General features: G+C 42.4%; 1 protein-coding gene and 1 pseudogene across 2 annotated transcripts; both read right to left on the bottom strand.

Moving 5' to 3' along the window:
• Positions 1-43: 43 nt before the first annotated feature.
• lpcat3 (lysophosphatidylcholine acyltransferase 3) lies at positions 44-8,091 on the bottom strand. Its single transcript, XM_088388226.1, has 13 exons — positions 7,780-8,091; positions 6,415-6,522; positions 5,164-5,270; positions 4,671-4,764; positions 4,447-4,484; positions 3,789-3,967; positions 3,604-3,712; positions 3,433-3,519; positions 2,745-2,908; positions 2,492-2,639; positions 2,089-2,244; positions 1,283-1,413; positions 44-1,135 (listed from the first exon to the last, which is right to left on the bottom strand). The coding sequence occupies exons 1-12, from the start codon at positions 7,862-7,864 to the stop codon at positions 1,294-1,296; spliced, it is 1,395 nt and encodes a 464-aa protein (XP_088244352.1). The 5' UTR covers positions 7,865-8,091; the 3' UTR covers positions 44-1,135; positions 1,283-1,293.
• A 2,284-nt stretch (positions 8,092-10,375) lies between these two features.
• Positions 10,376-13,061, bottom strand: LOC148392478 (uncharacterized; annotated as a pseudogene). The gene is made up of 3 exons (XR_015861104.1): positions 12,928-13,061; positions 12,279-12,388; positions 10,376-12,115 (listed from the first exon to the last, which is right to left on the bottom strand). The product of XR_015861104.1 is annotated as an uncharacterized LOC148392478 (transcript).
• Between the last annotated feature and the right edge of the window lie 1,814 nt (positions 13,062-14,875).

The following is a 14,875-nucleotide window of genomic DNA, read 5'->3' as shown; positions in this document are numbered from 1 at the left end:
ATGACGTCATACTTATTAGAATAAAGCAACAGGACCATTTCAGTTTTGAAATGCAGCACTTTTTTTTAATTCAGTATTAGAAAATTGTTTTAAAAAATCACGTTCCCCATGGGTCCCTTCCTAATTTTTTAAAGGTTTTTGTACATTTGGTAGGAATAAGGCATAAAATAAAACGAAGACCCTTGAAATAGCAATTAAACATGGTCACGGGGTTGTGTAAAATTTGACAGGCAGTTGCTACAGGCAGTCCCTGCAGGGTGAGATGATGATGGTGAGATGCACCACCAGCTGAGGCAGCACAGGTGAAGCACACAATATTCCTCAGCAGCTGCTTCACGATGGGATGAATGTTCCATCAAGTGGAGGAGACTTAAACTCATAACACGACTGCACCTTTTCATTTACTGTACAAAACAACACAACTGAAGGGAGTGGCAACAATGACGTCAAAGAATAAACATCCGGGTGGGAGCAGGTGGGAAGAGTCATTTCCTTATTACAAACTACAAAACATTTCCATTATAAAATTAAGTCTCTTTTTTCAAGCAAATGGAACAGTAGAAACATTCATGAAGACAAGGCCATGTTGAGTCGGTTGTGTCTGTACAGTGCACCCCTCGAATCAAATCAGCAGCCGTCGTCTCAACTGTTTGTTTTTACAAGCGTGCGGCAAGAGTGTTTTATCGTTACATTCCAAAAAGTGCATTGACACCTCGCTTCCACCTCATGTGAAGCTTTACCGCTGCTTCTGTTGTTTGGAGACAGAAAATCTAAGAATCAAGACAAAAAATTAAATAATAATAATATTAGGGGCCAAGTTCAGGCTCCAAACCCGTGACTGCAGAGTGCAAATTATGTATCTCAGAGGATTTATAAAAAAAAAGAAAAAAAAAAGAAATCATACCGGAAGCGGCCGACTGACAGGCTCCCCAGTTCGCCCGTGTGGCACAATGGTCGGTAAACATTTCTCCAAAAATGTTTATAAAAGCTTCCTTACTTTTTACACAAAAATATATAGAGATTTATTTTCACATGAACATCTGTATATATTAGATATATATACTTAAAGGCCTTAAAATATTTTCTTTCCCGCTCCTTTCGAAAGTCACAGTTCCCTTCCGTGGATATTTTTGACCTGCAAAGGAAGCAGAGACACCCTTAAACTTTTTTTTTCTCATTTCAAGTAGAATTCTCAGACAGTTTTGCATACTTTATGCAACAACGGCTATTATTTGGAGTTTCAAAAACACAGTAGACATCGAGTTGTACGGCGTCTGCCTACCGTGCAGTTGTTTAGTCCTGCTTTAGCGGACTGCGTTCTTTCTTGGGCACCAGCGCCTTTCGCAGGTATGGCACGATTAGAAAGGCGACCAGGTAGAAAACGTGACCGCAAAAGTACACAGAGAAGTACACCTGCAACACAGAAGCAAAGACAGCCGTCACCATGGTGGACAAATTGGGACTGCTCATGACAAAACATTTATATGCAGTGGAACTGTTTTTTTTTTTTAAATCACCTTCTTTCACCTAAGTCAAGTGTCATCTTCATCACCTGCCTACGATCCCCATGGCAACCGCTCCATTTCCTCTGCTAATACTCAAAACGGGGTTTGAAAGAGTCTCATCAAGCTATTTTCGTCCTACGTTTTCACAAATAAGTCCCAGAAGGACCCATACAAATTCACCATCTCCATCTCGAGTTCGCCGCTCAACCGCCCTGTATAATTTTATAATGAAGGCATTATGACAGGCGCTCTACGTGCACCTTTGAAAGCAGGAGCGGGGGAATCTTTTTTTCCTATTAGCGACTGTAACGCCAGAATACATTTCTGAAAGAATATGACTCTACTGTTGAACAAATCTTAACTCTTATATAATGTAGGTCGGATGTATTTTTAATAGCCGCTCCTCGGAAGCTGCTGGAAGGTGAACAGCTTTGATCTTGAAAACATGCATCTTCTTTTAACAGTCCGATTTTACTCCCGTAGTGTGTATTTGTTTCTTTCTGTGTGGCCTAAATACTCAAACAAAGGAGACTACATTTTTGGCGGCAACTGAAAATCAACTTCCTGCGTGTTTGCGACGCACCTTGAGCCATTTATCGTAGGTGAAGATGCAGAAGGGCACCAGCGCGTAGCCCATGAAGAGCCAGTGGAAAAATTGCTGGATTATGTAGAGGAGTGGCAAAAGTGGCCCGTTGGCCAAATTTGTCAGCAGGGGACTGTCCCTCACCATCGCCTGGTACTGTCACACACACAAGGACACACAATTGCACACGTCTCACGAGCCAGCGATGACTTTGTCTCCTCTTAAAGTGGGCTGCTGCCAAATTAAGACCAGAGTCAATATTTAATAATAGGCGTGTTTAACATTGGATCAATATGCTTTAGTCGCTTAAGAACCAGAAGTCTCTTCATTAAAAGGCTGTGCGGGTTGAAATGAGGCAAACGCGAATGATGATGACTTGAAAGGTCCGGAAAATATTTTCTACCCGTCGCTCGACGGTGATGATGATGAACTCCAAGGAGAAGCACATCAGGTATCCCGAGTGGAGACCGTGCCATATGGTCAGGAAAAGCAGAGTGGACACATGGGAGAGGGTCTTGTTGCCCAAAAACTTCAGCCGCTTAAACACATGCCTGGAAAAGATAAGGAAAAAAAAAAAAAAAAAACAGTGTTAATTTTTCTTTTATCTATCGGCTCTGTTACATAATTGACTTTTTTGTACTGGGCGCCGCGCTGACCTGGCGGCCCAGGCGTTCGTGTTGATGTTGAAAGAGGCGATGGTCCCCCCGAAGAGAGGCGTGGTCTCAAAGAGCCACACCTTCATGTTGGCGCAAGCGTCCCACTGGGGCTCGCCGTCCCTCACGCCGTTATAACCCAGCCCGGTCAGGATGCACACACCCTCCTGCCAACGTCTCATCATCATCAGCGCAAATCATATCCCAGCACAAAGCCTTATCTCAAATCAAGTAAAAACTGATTTGATCAGACCAAAATCATAAGATATGTCGTAATCATGTTCAACTTTTGTAGATAGTGGAAAGGAAGTATTGATTTAACAATTATATTATAAATTAGTTAGTGTATCATATAACTATGTATACCAAGAAGAGCAGCAAGTGAGTTCCGGTTGGATTCCAAACGTCTGCTGCTAACTGGGCTAAAGTTTCGTTATCTGCCACAAGGATTTATTATTTACAGCATCAATGGGGGCAATAACCAACCTGGATTCTACCTTTGGCCACAATGTGAAGCAGGATTCTTTTTAAGGTAAGCCATAAAAAAAAAAAATTTAAATTTTTTTTAAAAAGTTTGCATGTTAAATATACCCGACTTAACTTTGCAATGGCAAATTTTTTATACAACTCTCCTAAAAAAATTAAAAAAAAAAAAATCATTGTAATCATGCAGATGGTGGTTGATACTTACGGCTATGAGCCAGCAGGTGACATATTTATACAACATGATTTTAGCCCACATCAAAATGAAGATGCAGCGAAACCAGAATGGACGAGCCTGCGGAAAAAACACAAAAGTGACACAAGACTCGGGGCAAAACCAAACCAAAGCTTCTCCAGGAATTTAAATGCGCAAACTCACATCATACTCATCTGTCAGGAAATAGCTCTCTTGCAAATGCGGACTAAAAATTGCAAATATGACCAGAAAAAGGAAGCCCAGAGAGAATCTCTTCACAGCTGGTAGCACGCTAAAAGAGGGATGAAACATGAGAAGGTGCGGCAAACGCAAAAATCTCAAGCGAGGCTTCGGGACAACTGCTCCACCTGTTTGGAGGTTTTCCCGGGCAGTCGCTGAGCTCCCCCGCCACCAGCTTCTGGTAACTGCGCAGCGTGAACTGCGGCCCCACTAGGAAGCCGCCGTAGAAGTAAGAGAAGCCGAGAACCTCTAGCAGCGAGGGCACGCTTGGCAGGGCGTCGCTCTTCTGTTGCGTGCTCAGCTCCGCCTGGATGTTAGAGAAACATTTTGATGGCGATGGTGGTGGGTTGCGCGATCGCAACGTGGCTGCATGAAAGCCGCATTCAGAGTCAAATTTGCATAAAACTAAGACAGCCAGTCATCCAGAGCAATGTCATTGCTATCAAATTTCAGCCAGTGAATGACACTTGCTGGTCACCACAATAGGTACACCTGTACAATCCATAATGAGTCACTATCAGGGCGGTAGACAAAAAAAATGGGAGGGTGTGCACACTTGTGCAAACAAATTATTCATGAGATTTTTGAACGTTCAATTAAGTTGTGTAACTTATCGATCACATCAGCAGTGGACAAAGTTTATCCGTATCGCCAAAAGCTGGCATTTGTTAACTTCGCGGCTCAACGAATGAATCGTGCAGGTGTAGCAAGTGCAGCAGCTAGCGAGCACACGTGGAGAAGACAAACGAAAAGCAGAAGGAAAAGCGACGACGTCAACTGACTCACTGGTTCTTTCCCGCCGTCATAGTAATCAAATGCCAAACCTGAAATCAGAAAAGCGTGAAAAGGGGCGTTCAGGATCCGTGTTAGGGTGACTAATGAATGAAATTGTGACCTTTAGCGAGGCCTCGCGGCGTGTGCAAGCGGTTAATGGGCGTGATAAAGCACTGATAGACGGTGGTCGTAAAACAGAAAAGCGCAGCGGCGGCGCCATGGCCTGAGGTGGTTACCGATGAGTTTGAGCGTGAGGACACAGTGAGGCATGGTCCACTTGATGTCGTACTCCTCCGTGGCCGTGAAGTAATAGCCCGACAGCAGGTACAACTACAGGCAAATAGATTCAAAACAAAAAGGAGTTACGAAAGCATGGCCTGTTCGGAAACAAAACGGCGCAAGCAAATCAGAGGAGGAAGAAAAAATTGAGCACGTATTCAAAACTCTGGATTTTGCGAATATGTAAATTCACAATGGCTCAATTAAAATGTCGACACGGAAAGTAAGTAAAACGGGTTACTCATTAACAGCCGCTAGCGATGCTAATGGTGGAAAGCCAGACGCGGGGAAACAATGAGGAACAAAATGAGGACTTTCACTCTTGAAAATCAAAAGTTTTGTGACACCTCTTCATTGTTTCTTCACGTAGAAAGGTAGTGAGTAGGAAATAATACAGTATATTAGAAAAGACCAAAAAAAAAAAGCCCAGGTCACATGAGGACGGCTCACCATTTGAAAGCTGAAGCTGCTCAAAATGCCCGTCACCGTCCTTCCCATCAGCCGCAGCATTAGGAACTGCACCAGGACGCATACCGCCGAGTGATAGATCTGGGAACCTGTCGGAGCAAAAAGATTGGACCTGCTCGATTGGGTGCCTTTTGCTGACTTCTACAAGATGAGGAGCTTCTCGGAGGACACGCATGATTGAGCTTTCAGGTCTTACACAAGGAGAGATTAAGAAACAGACCTGCTGTGAGATCCAAAGTGCAGCCGCCAAAAAAATAAAAGGAGAAGAAAGAGAAAGCGGATCAATGTAATGTTAACGCTAGTGAATCAGTCAATGGAGGGTTTTTTCCCCCCACTTCTTTTTTGCTGTAATGACGTCACAGAAAGGCATCGTGGTTAGCAAAGAGGAAATGTCTGGCCATTAGATTGAAACAGGAAAGTATTGTGACAACGCAGCGGTAACAAAGTAGAAGTTTGGAAGGTTCGACTGACTTTTCTCTGAGCTAATAAAAAAAAAAGAAAGATCAATATTAACAGTAGCAAATAGATCAGAATGATTCATTCTATTACATCAAGTTGCACGGAGAAATTTCTATTTTGCTTTTGTCTGATTCCCCTCTCTCACGTGTTTATCCACAAATGGCAGCCTGAGGTGGTTTTCTCCATAAATAACTGAATTTGTTGGAAAACCTTTCAAGTGGCACTCAGGCGAGGATGCTTTGCATGCAAATAAGACAAATGCACACGGCTGGCCTTGGGTGGTGAGGAGAACCGGCAAGATCGGCCGGCGGAACTGTTAATCCCAAATCTCACATGCAAAAAAAAAAAAAAAAAAAAGGGAGGGAGGGTAAATAGATGCTTTCATGAGCCCGGTGAAGAGAGGAATGAGAAACGGATTGCAAAATCTACTGAAGAAGAAGATGCAACCTCTGGGCTCTTCCTCTCAACCTCCAGGAACATAACACTTTAAAGACTCTGTGGTTGACTTTAGAGTGTCACCTGACCACGTCCAGCTTCTGAGGCCACAAGCTTGAGCTCAGCTTTGCGTGCTGTGCTAGTGTAGTATGTAAACAGTGCCTGACCTTCAGGTTAAAGGAGAGAAACCGCATGTTTGTCATAAGAAGAAAGAAATGGCAATGGTGAGTGTCCTTTCACTTGTACACTACTTTTCTGTTTTCAAGGCAGTCAAAACACTAGAGGCGATTTGTTCTATTTAAAAAACAAACGTCACCCTGCGCCCACTTTTCATCTCACCAAAGTTAAACGTGGCAAGGGCCAGTCCAGAGAACGTGTGGAACAGGTGGATAATGGTGGTGGGCTGGTGGAACAAGAGATTCCGGTAGATCAGTGCAAAAGGATATCCTGTGGGACACAATCAGTGGAGCAAATTAAACGACAGTTTCATGGGGTCCAATACAAGTTGAGTTCATTTTCTATTTAAAGGGAACGATCTTCAAACGTAAAGGTCGGGCAGAAAAGAAAAAAAGAGATCCAGTGTTTGAATGAGCACAAAGGTGAACTAAATATAGTTTCACGTGTCTTAAAACTCGGCCAATATTTTCTCTCACTTACTTCATAAGACCCTGATGACACTTTTGTATCAATAATGTATCAGAACATAAATATATAAGGAAGCTGGAAGCTTTTAAAACTAGACAAAACAGTTTAACACAAAACAACATGTACAGGGGAGCTCTTCTTATGTAGAGTTTTGCACGGGTGGAGCAAGGTAACAGTGAAATATTTGCAATTTGGAGGCACATAACGCGAGTTAAATGTTTCCCACGTGTGTGACTCCAGTTTTCTAAACTCGCTCCTCACTCACTATTCTCAGCCATGAGGTTAATGTATGTGGTGTATGTCAGCAGTGACCTGCTTTGAACTACAGAAGGCACAAAACAAACTTGAATTATAACCGATAAAATTGACGTTTTTCTATGTTGGCCTGGAAAAGGGAACACTGTAGGGTGTTTTCCTTCGGACCACTAGATTATGCAAGAATCATTAAGCAACACACAAGGACTGGGAACATGCAGACTATCAGATTTAGAGCATGCAAGTTGCCTCGACGTGTGTCAGGGCAAAGTTCAGAAGAAAACACAGAACATTTACACTTATTGCCATGCCCGCACAGTGTTTTATGTCAGCTGGACGTGAATGCTGAAATTAGAATTGTACGATGTATATATAAATCACTTGTGCAACCTTATAAAGTGGTTAATTGGCGTCTTACACACGATGAGACTGTTGTTTCGACCACTTCGTTTGAAACTTAACGTTGGCCCTAAAGTGACGACGAGATGATACATTAATCGCTGCTCAAAAGTTGTTTGACCGTTAGCATCGTTGTCTTAATATTGAGAGCCAAATAAATTGATAAGCCTTTCACATGTTTGACGGGTTTTATATTTGAAAGGCGTGGTTTGTAGACAAGCACAATATTTAACATAGCAGGCCAGTTTCTACAGGTAAACTCAGTTTAAATCTGTCATAACAATCCGTGGAAGACATTATGATTTCAGTTCAACGTAACAACACGCTCGTTGCAAATAAGCAAAACCAATATGCAGTCCCAACCAGGGTTGGTGATGACCCGAATTTGTAAAATGAAAAACTTACCGATTAAAATGGATAATATTAAGCGAACCGCAGGCTCAGAAGAACCCAAAGACTCCGATAGATTCTCTAGCCAGGGAGCCGCCATCTTTACTGTGGGCGGAAACGTCCCTTCCCTTCGCGACGGGTCACTCACTGAACTCTACGGATTCGTAGAGCTCATGACACGCGCAGACAAAGTAAACGACGTTGCGTGGGAACCCGCTGTGGTTCGGCCCCCTCCGAACTCTCAAAAATGAACAATTCTGCCCTCCTTCGACGGCGTCGAGTTAGCGAACCAGTTGGGGCAACGTCGGACCACGTAATTTTTAATATGCATCAGGACAGCAGGATCTGATTGGATGAAGAAAAAGAGTCCATCGCTCCCAGCCAATAGTGCAGCGCGTCTACGAATATTAACGAGCAGTCCTTTAAATTAATCATTTTCACTGTAGCGTATTCAAATATAATGCTTTGTCATGTGTTTGGTTGTTTCCGGGGGATTACCATGCTGGGTTTTAACGTAATTTTTCCAAAGAACAAAATACTCCAAAACAAAACAAAAAAAACGTTAAACGGAGGAAGTGTGCCTCCGTGTGGATAGAAATGAGAACTGCAGTGGGTTCATTTTACGTAAACGTAAGCAATGTGCTTTCATCATCAACTCTATCAAAGATCCTGTTGGTTATCGACTGGCCCAGCAATTTCTATCTGATTTCACAGTGCAAGAGGGGCTTCACTTAAAGGAAAATCATCTAGACAAATGTCTAACGAGTTTAGCATCCCGAGTTAACTCAAGGCACCGGTGTTGTATTTATATCGGTTGCTCAATTAGTTTTGGTCACGGTGTTGTATAACATTTTTTTTTTTTTCTGCTCCCTAAAAAATGAAATATTCACGACACAATAGTATTGGCTCATGAGTGAACAAGTCGTTCAAAAGAAAAAAATCTTTTCAGTGAACGATTCGTTTGAGCAAATCTTTTGAGAGCACTGATTCTAAATATTCAGTTCACTTAAGAACACGAATGCACTACGTTTCCTCTCCACCAATCACAGACCTTGGGGGAAAATTTGAATTTCCAAAATGTTTGTTCGCTTCATTTTCCTTCACCTGTGTCATTTCTCTCCCGGCCTTCAGTTTGTTGGCAAAATACTTTGGACACCTTCTGTAGAGATTATCAGTTTCTTCACAGGGATTGCACTTTCCGTCATTGGTATACTCTTCAAAAGTATGACCAATTATTCTACATTTCCAGCATATAATTTGATCACACGCTTCTGCAAGGAGCCCATGCTATCCACACTTGCGGCAGAGCTTGGGTTGACCCTAATAATATATGTAGCCTCAGTTTTCTCCCAAAACTATTATGGGAATGGGGAGCCGCCATAGCGGAAGCACCTCTTAAAGAAATTTACACAAAAGGAAAAAAACACTTGAATAAAACTAAACAACTATCAAATGATAAAACAGTAGATTAAAGTAATTTACAACAGTAGATTCTGTAACAAAATTATAAGGTTATTTATAACACAATACCTACTAAGTCACTATTTCCTCCACAAAGTGAGCCAAGTTGACCACCACGTCAGGCTGAGAACATGCGACTCAGTAGAGGCGATTCAACGTCTGCTTTACTGTCAATTTCTTCACATGCCAAGACACACAAAGAAATCGAAATTACGTTCCCACTATCCCACGGTGACAAGACATAGGACACAATATACAAGTAAACAACACAAAAAAATCAAAACAAGGAGGCACAAACAAGGAATAAATAAGAGTGCTGAATAAATAATAAATAAACAAATAACACGATAACTAAGAGGAGCAAAAATGGAGCAAGTGTGCATACATTGCCTTCTTAGCCAAAAGACCGACAAAACAGATACTACACATGATCTTAGCCAAAAGGCCGAATAGCAGCATATGAGGTTGAGACTTCAATAATAATACTGTAAAGTAAACAACTCTTTAATAAAATGTCTTAATGCATCTCAAGAGCAATTCAAGGTAAAGTAACAAACAGAAAAACAGTTGAAGAAAAATGTGGGCTATCCACCACTTTTTTTTTCATTATATTGATCCACATGAACATGAAAAGCTGATCAAAACAAAACCCTAAACACACACTGATAAAAACTAAGAAAGTTATCCTGAATATGAATTAATACTAATTGGAGTTAAAAACCACAACTAAAACCAAAATAAACATCAAGTATAATGACACATACAGAACTATTATCATCCCGAGGCTGGTCAACTATATTTTCAAATTCAGTACTAAAACAAAAATATGAACTTCTCACTGTAGTAAAGGAAAGGAGTTCAACATCTCAATTAAAAAGGTACATACTAGAGTAGAATTATCATTGATGCATCAACTCAGAGTCTGCTCAAATAGAAGGTGAGAACGTCATGGATCTTTGCTCATCTCCCCAAGACACTCAGAATTTTCAATAGTGACTCTTTGACAAGTAACTGAGCAGGCAACAGTGTTAGGTGTGGGCCACTGTGTGTCTGATTAAGCTTACCCTGAGAGAGAATTTTTGGCTACAAACTGAGCAGGAAAAAGGTTCCTCACCAGTGTGGGTTCTTATATGTTTTTGTAAGGTTCTCTTGTCAGAGGATTTTTGGCCACAAACTGAGCATGATAAAGGTTTCTCACCAGTGTGGGTTCTTGTGTGCCTTTTTAAATGTCCCCTCTGATTGAATTTTTGGCCACAAACTGAGCATGAAAAAGGTTTCTCACCAGTGTGCATTCTTGAGTGCCTTTTTAATTCTTCCCTCTGACTGAATTTTTCGCCACAAACTGAGCACGAAAAAGGTTTCTCGCCAGTGTGGATTCTTGTGTGCGTTTTTAAATGTCCCCTCTGACTGAATTTTTGGCCACAAACTGAGCATGAAAAAGGTTTCTCACCAGTGTGCATTCTTGAGTGCCTTTTTAATTCTCCCCTCTGACTGAATTTTCGGCCACAAACTGAGCACGAAAAAGGTTTCTCGCCAGTGTGGATTCTTGTGTGCCTTTTTAAATCTCCCCTCTGACTGAATTTTTGGCCACAAACTGAGCATGAAAAAGGTTTCTCGCCAGTGTGGGTTCTTGTGTGGCTTTTTAAATTTCCCCTCTGACTGAATTTTTGGCCACAAACTGAGCATGAAAAAGGTTTCTCGCCAGTGTGGGTTCTTGTGTGGCTTTTTAAATTTCCCCTCCGACTGAATTTTTGGCCACAAACAGAGCATGAAAAAGGTTTCTCACCAGTGTGGATCCCTGTGTGCCCTTCTAATTTTCCCCTCTGACTGAATTTTTGGCCACAAACTGAGCATGAAAAAGGTTTCTCACCAGTGTGGGTTCTTGTATGTTTTTTTAAGGTTCCCTGCAGAGCGAATCTTTGGCCACAAACTGAGCATGAAAAAGGTTTCTCACCAGTGTGGGTTCTTGTGTGCCTTTTGAAATTTCCCCTCTGACGGAATTTTTGGCCACAAACAGAGCATGAAAAAGGTTTCTCACCAGTGTGGATCCTTGTGTGCCCTTTTAATGTTTCCCTCTGACTGAATTTTTGGCCACAAACAGAGCATGAAAAAGGTTTCTCACCAGTGTGGATTCTTGTGTGCATAGTTAAACTTCCCCTCTGAGTGAATGTTTGGCCACAAGTTGAGCAGGAAAAAGGTTTCTCACCAGTGTGGGTTCTTGTATGTTTTTTTAAGGTTCCCTGCAGAGCGAATCTTTGGCCACAAACTGAGCATGAAAAAGGTTTCTCACCAGTGTGGATTCTTGTGTGCATAGTTAAATTTCCCCTCTGAGCGAATGTTTGGCCACAAGTTGAGCAGGAAAAGTTTTTCTTTTTTGTGTGCATTTTCATGTGTTGTTTTAAAACACTGTTATTAGCACAACATTTCCCACACTGAGAACATTGCCTGTGTTTGTTTTGAGACTCATCAGAAGAAGCAACAGCAGCAGGAACATGTGATGACACGTCCTCACTATCTGATGGTGGAGCTGCTTGTGATCCTCCACAGTGGTCTCCATCACCTTCTCTCGTCATTTGTTGACTTGAGCTGCAGCTTGGAGGCTCCGCCACTTTGCTCACCTCATGTTGACCCTCATCTAAACTCTTCACAGGAACGCCAGTCAATGGTATCTTGCAAGTATCCTCCTCTTCCTCCTCCTTTTTAATGTCACAGAAGTCTTCTCCCTCCTCTTTATTACAAAGCTGCTCCGGCTCTTCCTCCTCTTTTATGGTGCAAAGAAACTTCTGCTCCATTTGCTCATTGAAGTGATGGACCTCTTTGCCTACATCTTCCTCTTTAATGTGAGTGAGCTCTGGCTCCATCTGTTTAGGACGACTAGCTTCACTGATGTCTGCAAAACAAGACAAACACATAAGAAAGTTACAGTTAAAGAGAAACTGGTCCAAACTATACAAGGACTTTTTCATTCTGCCTATCCCACGTGATTTGAAGAGAATTCTACTAAAAATAAACACTGGAAGAGGATTCATAATAGAAACTAGACGTATACGAACCTACTCTGTGCAACACAACATAAGGCTGCAGCCAAAGATGTTCCTGTCGTCGACGACTACGGCCCTTTTCCTCCACGTACTTTGCTGTGGTCCTTGCAGACATTTTCACACTGCAAAAACAATACTTGTTCAATGAACAAAGAGAACATCAAAGAGAATTCACCACACTAGCTAGCTATCAAAGGACATCCTTTTGCTTTCCTGTAGTGCCGCCATTAAATAACCCAAGATCTTGCCAATAAAGAACCAAGTGTAACTCCACATCTTTGTTTTGCTTGCTCAACGACGGACATCTCAAATAACCCGCAACAGATGTCAACTTAAACTTTTGTTTACAACGTGAACTTAAATGGACCCAATACACGAAACGACAGATCGGACCTGTTTGACCATCTTTTAGAGTGCATGAAGGCTTTGAGATTTAAAATCGGGAGCATGCCTGTGTCGAATTATGAGGCTGTTGTTTTATCTGCTGGACTGCATTGTGCACTGGCTGCCGTAAAACAACCCAAGATCTTGCAAATAAAGAACCAACATCTTACATCCCTGCTAAACAACGGACATATTGAACAAACGCAACAGTTGCAACCAAGCAGTTCTCGTAATAACGGTGCTAATATGATAACTTAGGTCCACAGACGTAACTTACCTCTTTCCTCGTTGCGGTTGTAGTGCACCTAAGGTTAACCATTCCCCACGTAAGTTTCAACCACTGTCGTCGATTTAGTTTCTTCTACGTAAGGATGACGTTGTTTGAGTCCCGGACGCCCTCTAGCGGATGACCGTGGGACGTTTCTATGTTGTTAAGCAGCAAAGTTGGAGGCGAACTACACTCACGTAATTAATTGCCTTTACTTTGCACAGATACATCTAGTAAAATAAATAAACGCACCCATACTTTACAACAAAATGTTATCAAATGTCAGTTTAACTTTTATCAGTGTGACTAGAGCACGTACGAGGTACGTGGTAAAGGGAAATGTGCTTTCGGGAGTTTGCAAGCATATTTTTTAAGGTTGTGTTAAACTTATAATCATATTAATATCTAGTATCGGAGTGCTCGTGTGGATTGGTGGGGGCCGAAGAATGTGCAGGCAAACTGCATGAACTTGTTTTCGTTGAAGTGTTGTGTATAGGCCCAGACAGGGAGTACCGGACGAGAACATCTCAAGGTCGTTGAGGAACGAGAACAACAGCACGTCTATGTGGCCCGGCCTCGCGGGGAAATCCAACCACCTGACCTCAGCGATAACACCGACATGGGGAGGAGATGGCCATCGACCAATCATCTCACAATATTTTGCATGCTTTAATATTCATATTGTGTTTCTTTAAAACTGGGCAACCCGGAAGAATGTGTCGTCTTTTGGTGGTCACAAAAACGCACGAGTTTTAGTGTGAGGGACCCGGGACCCAGGCCTGTATTAGTGCGCTTTGTCAGGAATAAACAATTGGTAAATTTGGTCTGATTGATCTACTGGTCTTCTCTTTGACAGAACGAACTCGCAAAATTGTTAGGTGCGCCAGTGTGTGGATTAGGACATAGCAATTTATGTGTTAAGTGTTGATCGCAATTTGGAGTCAGATCAATAACTAAAATCCGTAACCTAACAGTGGTTAGTAGTGGTAATGAGCGTGGACCCCAAATGCTAATTAGGTCATTAGCTCATCTGTTTGGGAGAAAGTGACGTATATCCAATTTAACTCGCTTATTACTCCCACTCCCACTTGCATTACGTGTGTGGTATATTTTTGTCGGGCCCCTGCCTCTGCATCTATCTTATAAGGTCAGGGTCATGCCTCTCAGGTCAAGCAAAGGCCTATTTGAGCTGGACAGGGAGTTTTAGTTTCAGTAATCTATAGGGACCCAGAATATAGAAGGGCCAGTTGTTCGTGACCAGAAAAGAACTGAGTAGATGGCCTTGTATGGACGACGAAACATACTGAGACACAAACCGCAGCTGTTATTCAAAGTGATGAGAGGCTTCTCTGAGTCTCGCCAGGTATTAAAGATGCGATGCCTGGCAGACAGGAGCAAGCATCTAACATCTTTGTGCCACTCGAATATTTGGAGGAACTTCATTCTGACATCGGTTGAATAAAATCTTTTCCCAATCAGCCGTGTGTCACTGAAGTTTTCCTTCTCTGAGCCAGCCACCTTCCACCAAGTGTTTTTTGGAGACCAGCGGAGCAACGAAGACAATCCACCACATGTGTAATAAAAACATTTTGTGCATGTTCATAAAAAACATAACAACCTCAAATAGATGTTAATATCTTCATCATCGGTTTAAAGTCTGTTTTCCAGGCGCCGCTGGGTTGGACTGGGTTCTTGATATGGCTTTCTTCGACCGGGAACGGTCCATGGCCATCTCGTGGTTGATGCCGAGTGCCTTCATGTCGGCTGCCACGGTCGTCTGCCAGGTCTTTTTAGGTCGGCCACTGGGTCTTGTTCCCTCTACGTTATACGACATAACTTTCTTCACCCAGTCGTTCTCGTCCTTCCTCACTACATGTCCGTACCAAGGCAGTCTGCCTCTCCTCACCACATCCACTATGGCCTCCACTCCCATCTTCTTTCTCAGCTCTGCACTGGT

The sequence above is a fragment of the Syngnathus floridae genome, chromosome 10, assembly GCF_059516105.1.
Source record: "Syngnathus floridae isolate MCC-2025c chromosome 10, RoL_Sflo_1.0, whole genome shotgun sequence".
NCBI lineage: Eukaryota > Metazoa > Chordata > Actinopteri > Syngnathiformes > Syngnathidae > Syngnathus > Syngnathus floridae.
This window is presented reverse-complemented; position numbering and strand designations above follow the sequence as displayed.

Bases quoted from the DNA above. Each gene is read 5' to 3' on its own strand.
- lpcat3 (XM_088388226.1), bottom strand. From the start codon at position 7,864: ATGGCGGCTCCCTGGCTAGAGAATCTATCGGAGTCTTTGGGTTCTTCT. The intron at 6,523-7,779 runs GTAAGTTTTTCA...TGTGTCCCACAG, and splicing joins AATATTATCCATTTTAATCG to GATATCCTTTTGCACTGATC. The intron at 4,765-5,163 runs GTGAGCCGTCCT...ATTTGCCTGTAG, and splicing joins GCAGCTTCAGCTTTCAAATG to TTGTACCTGCTGTCGGGCTA.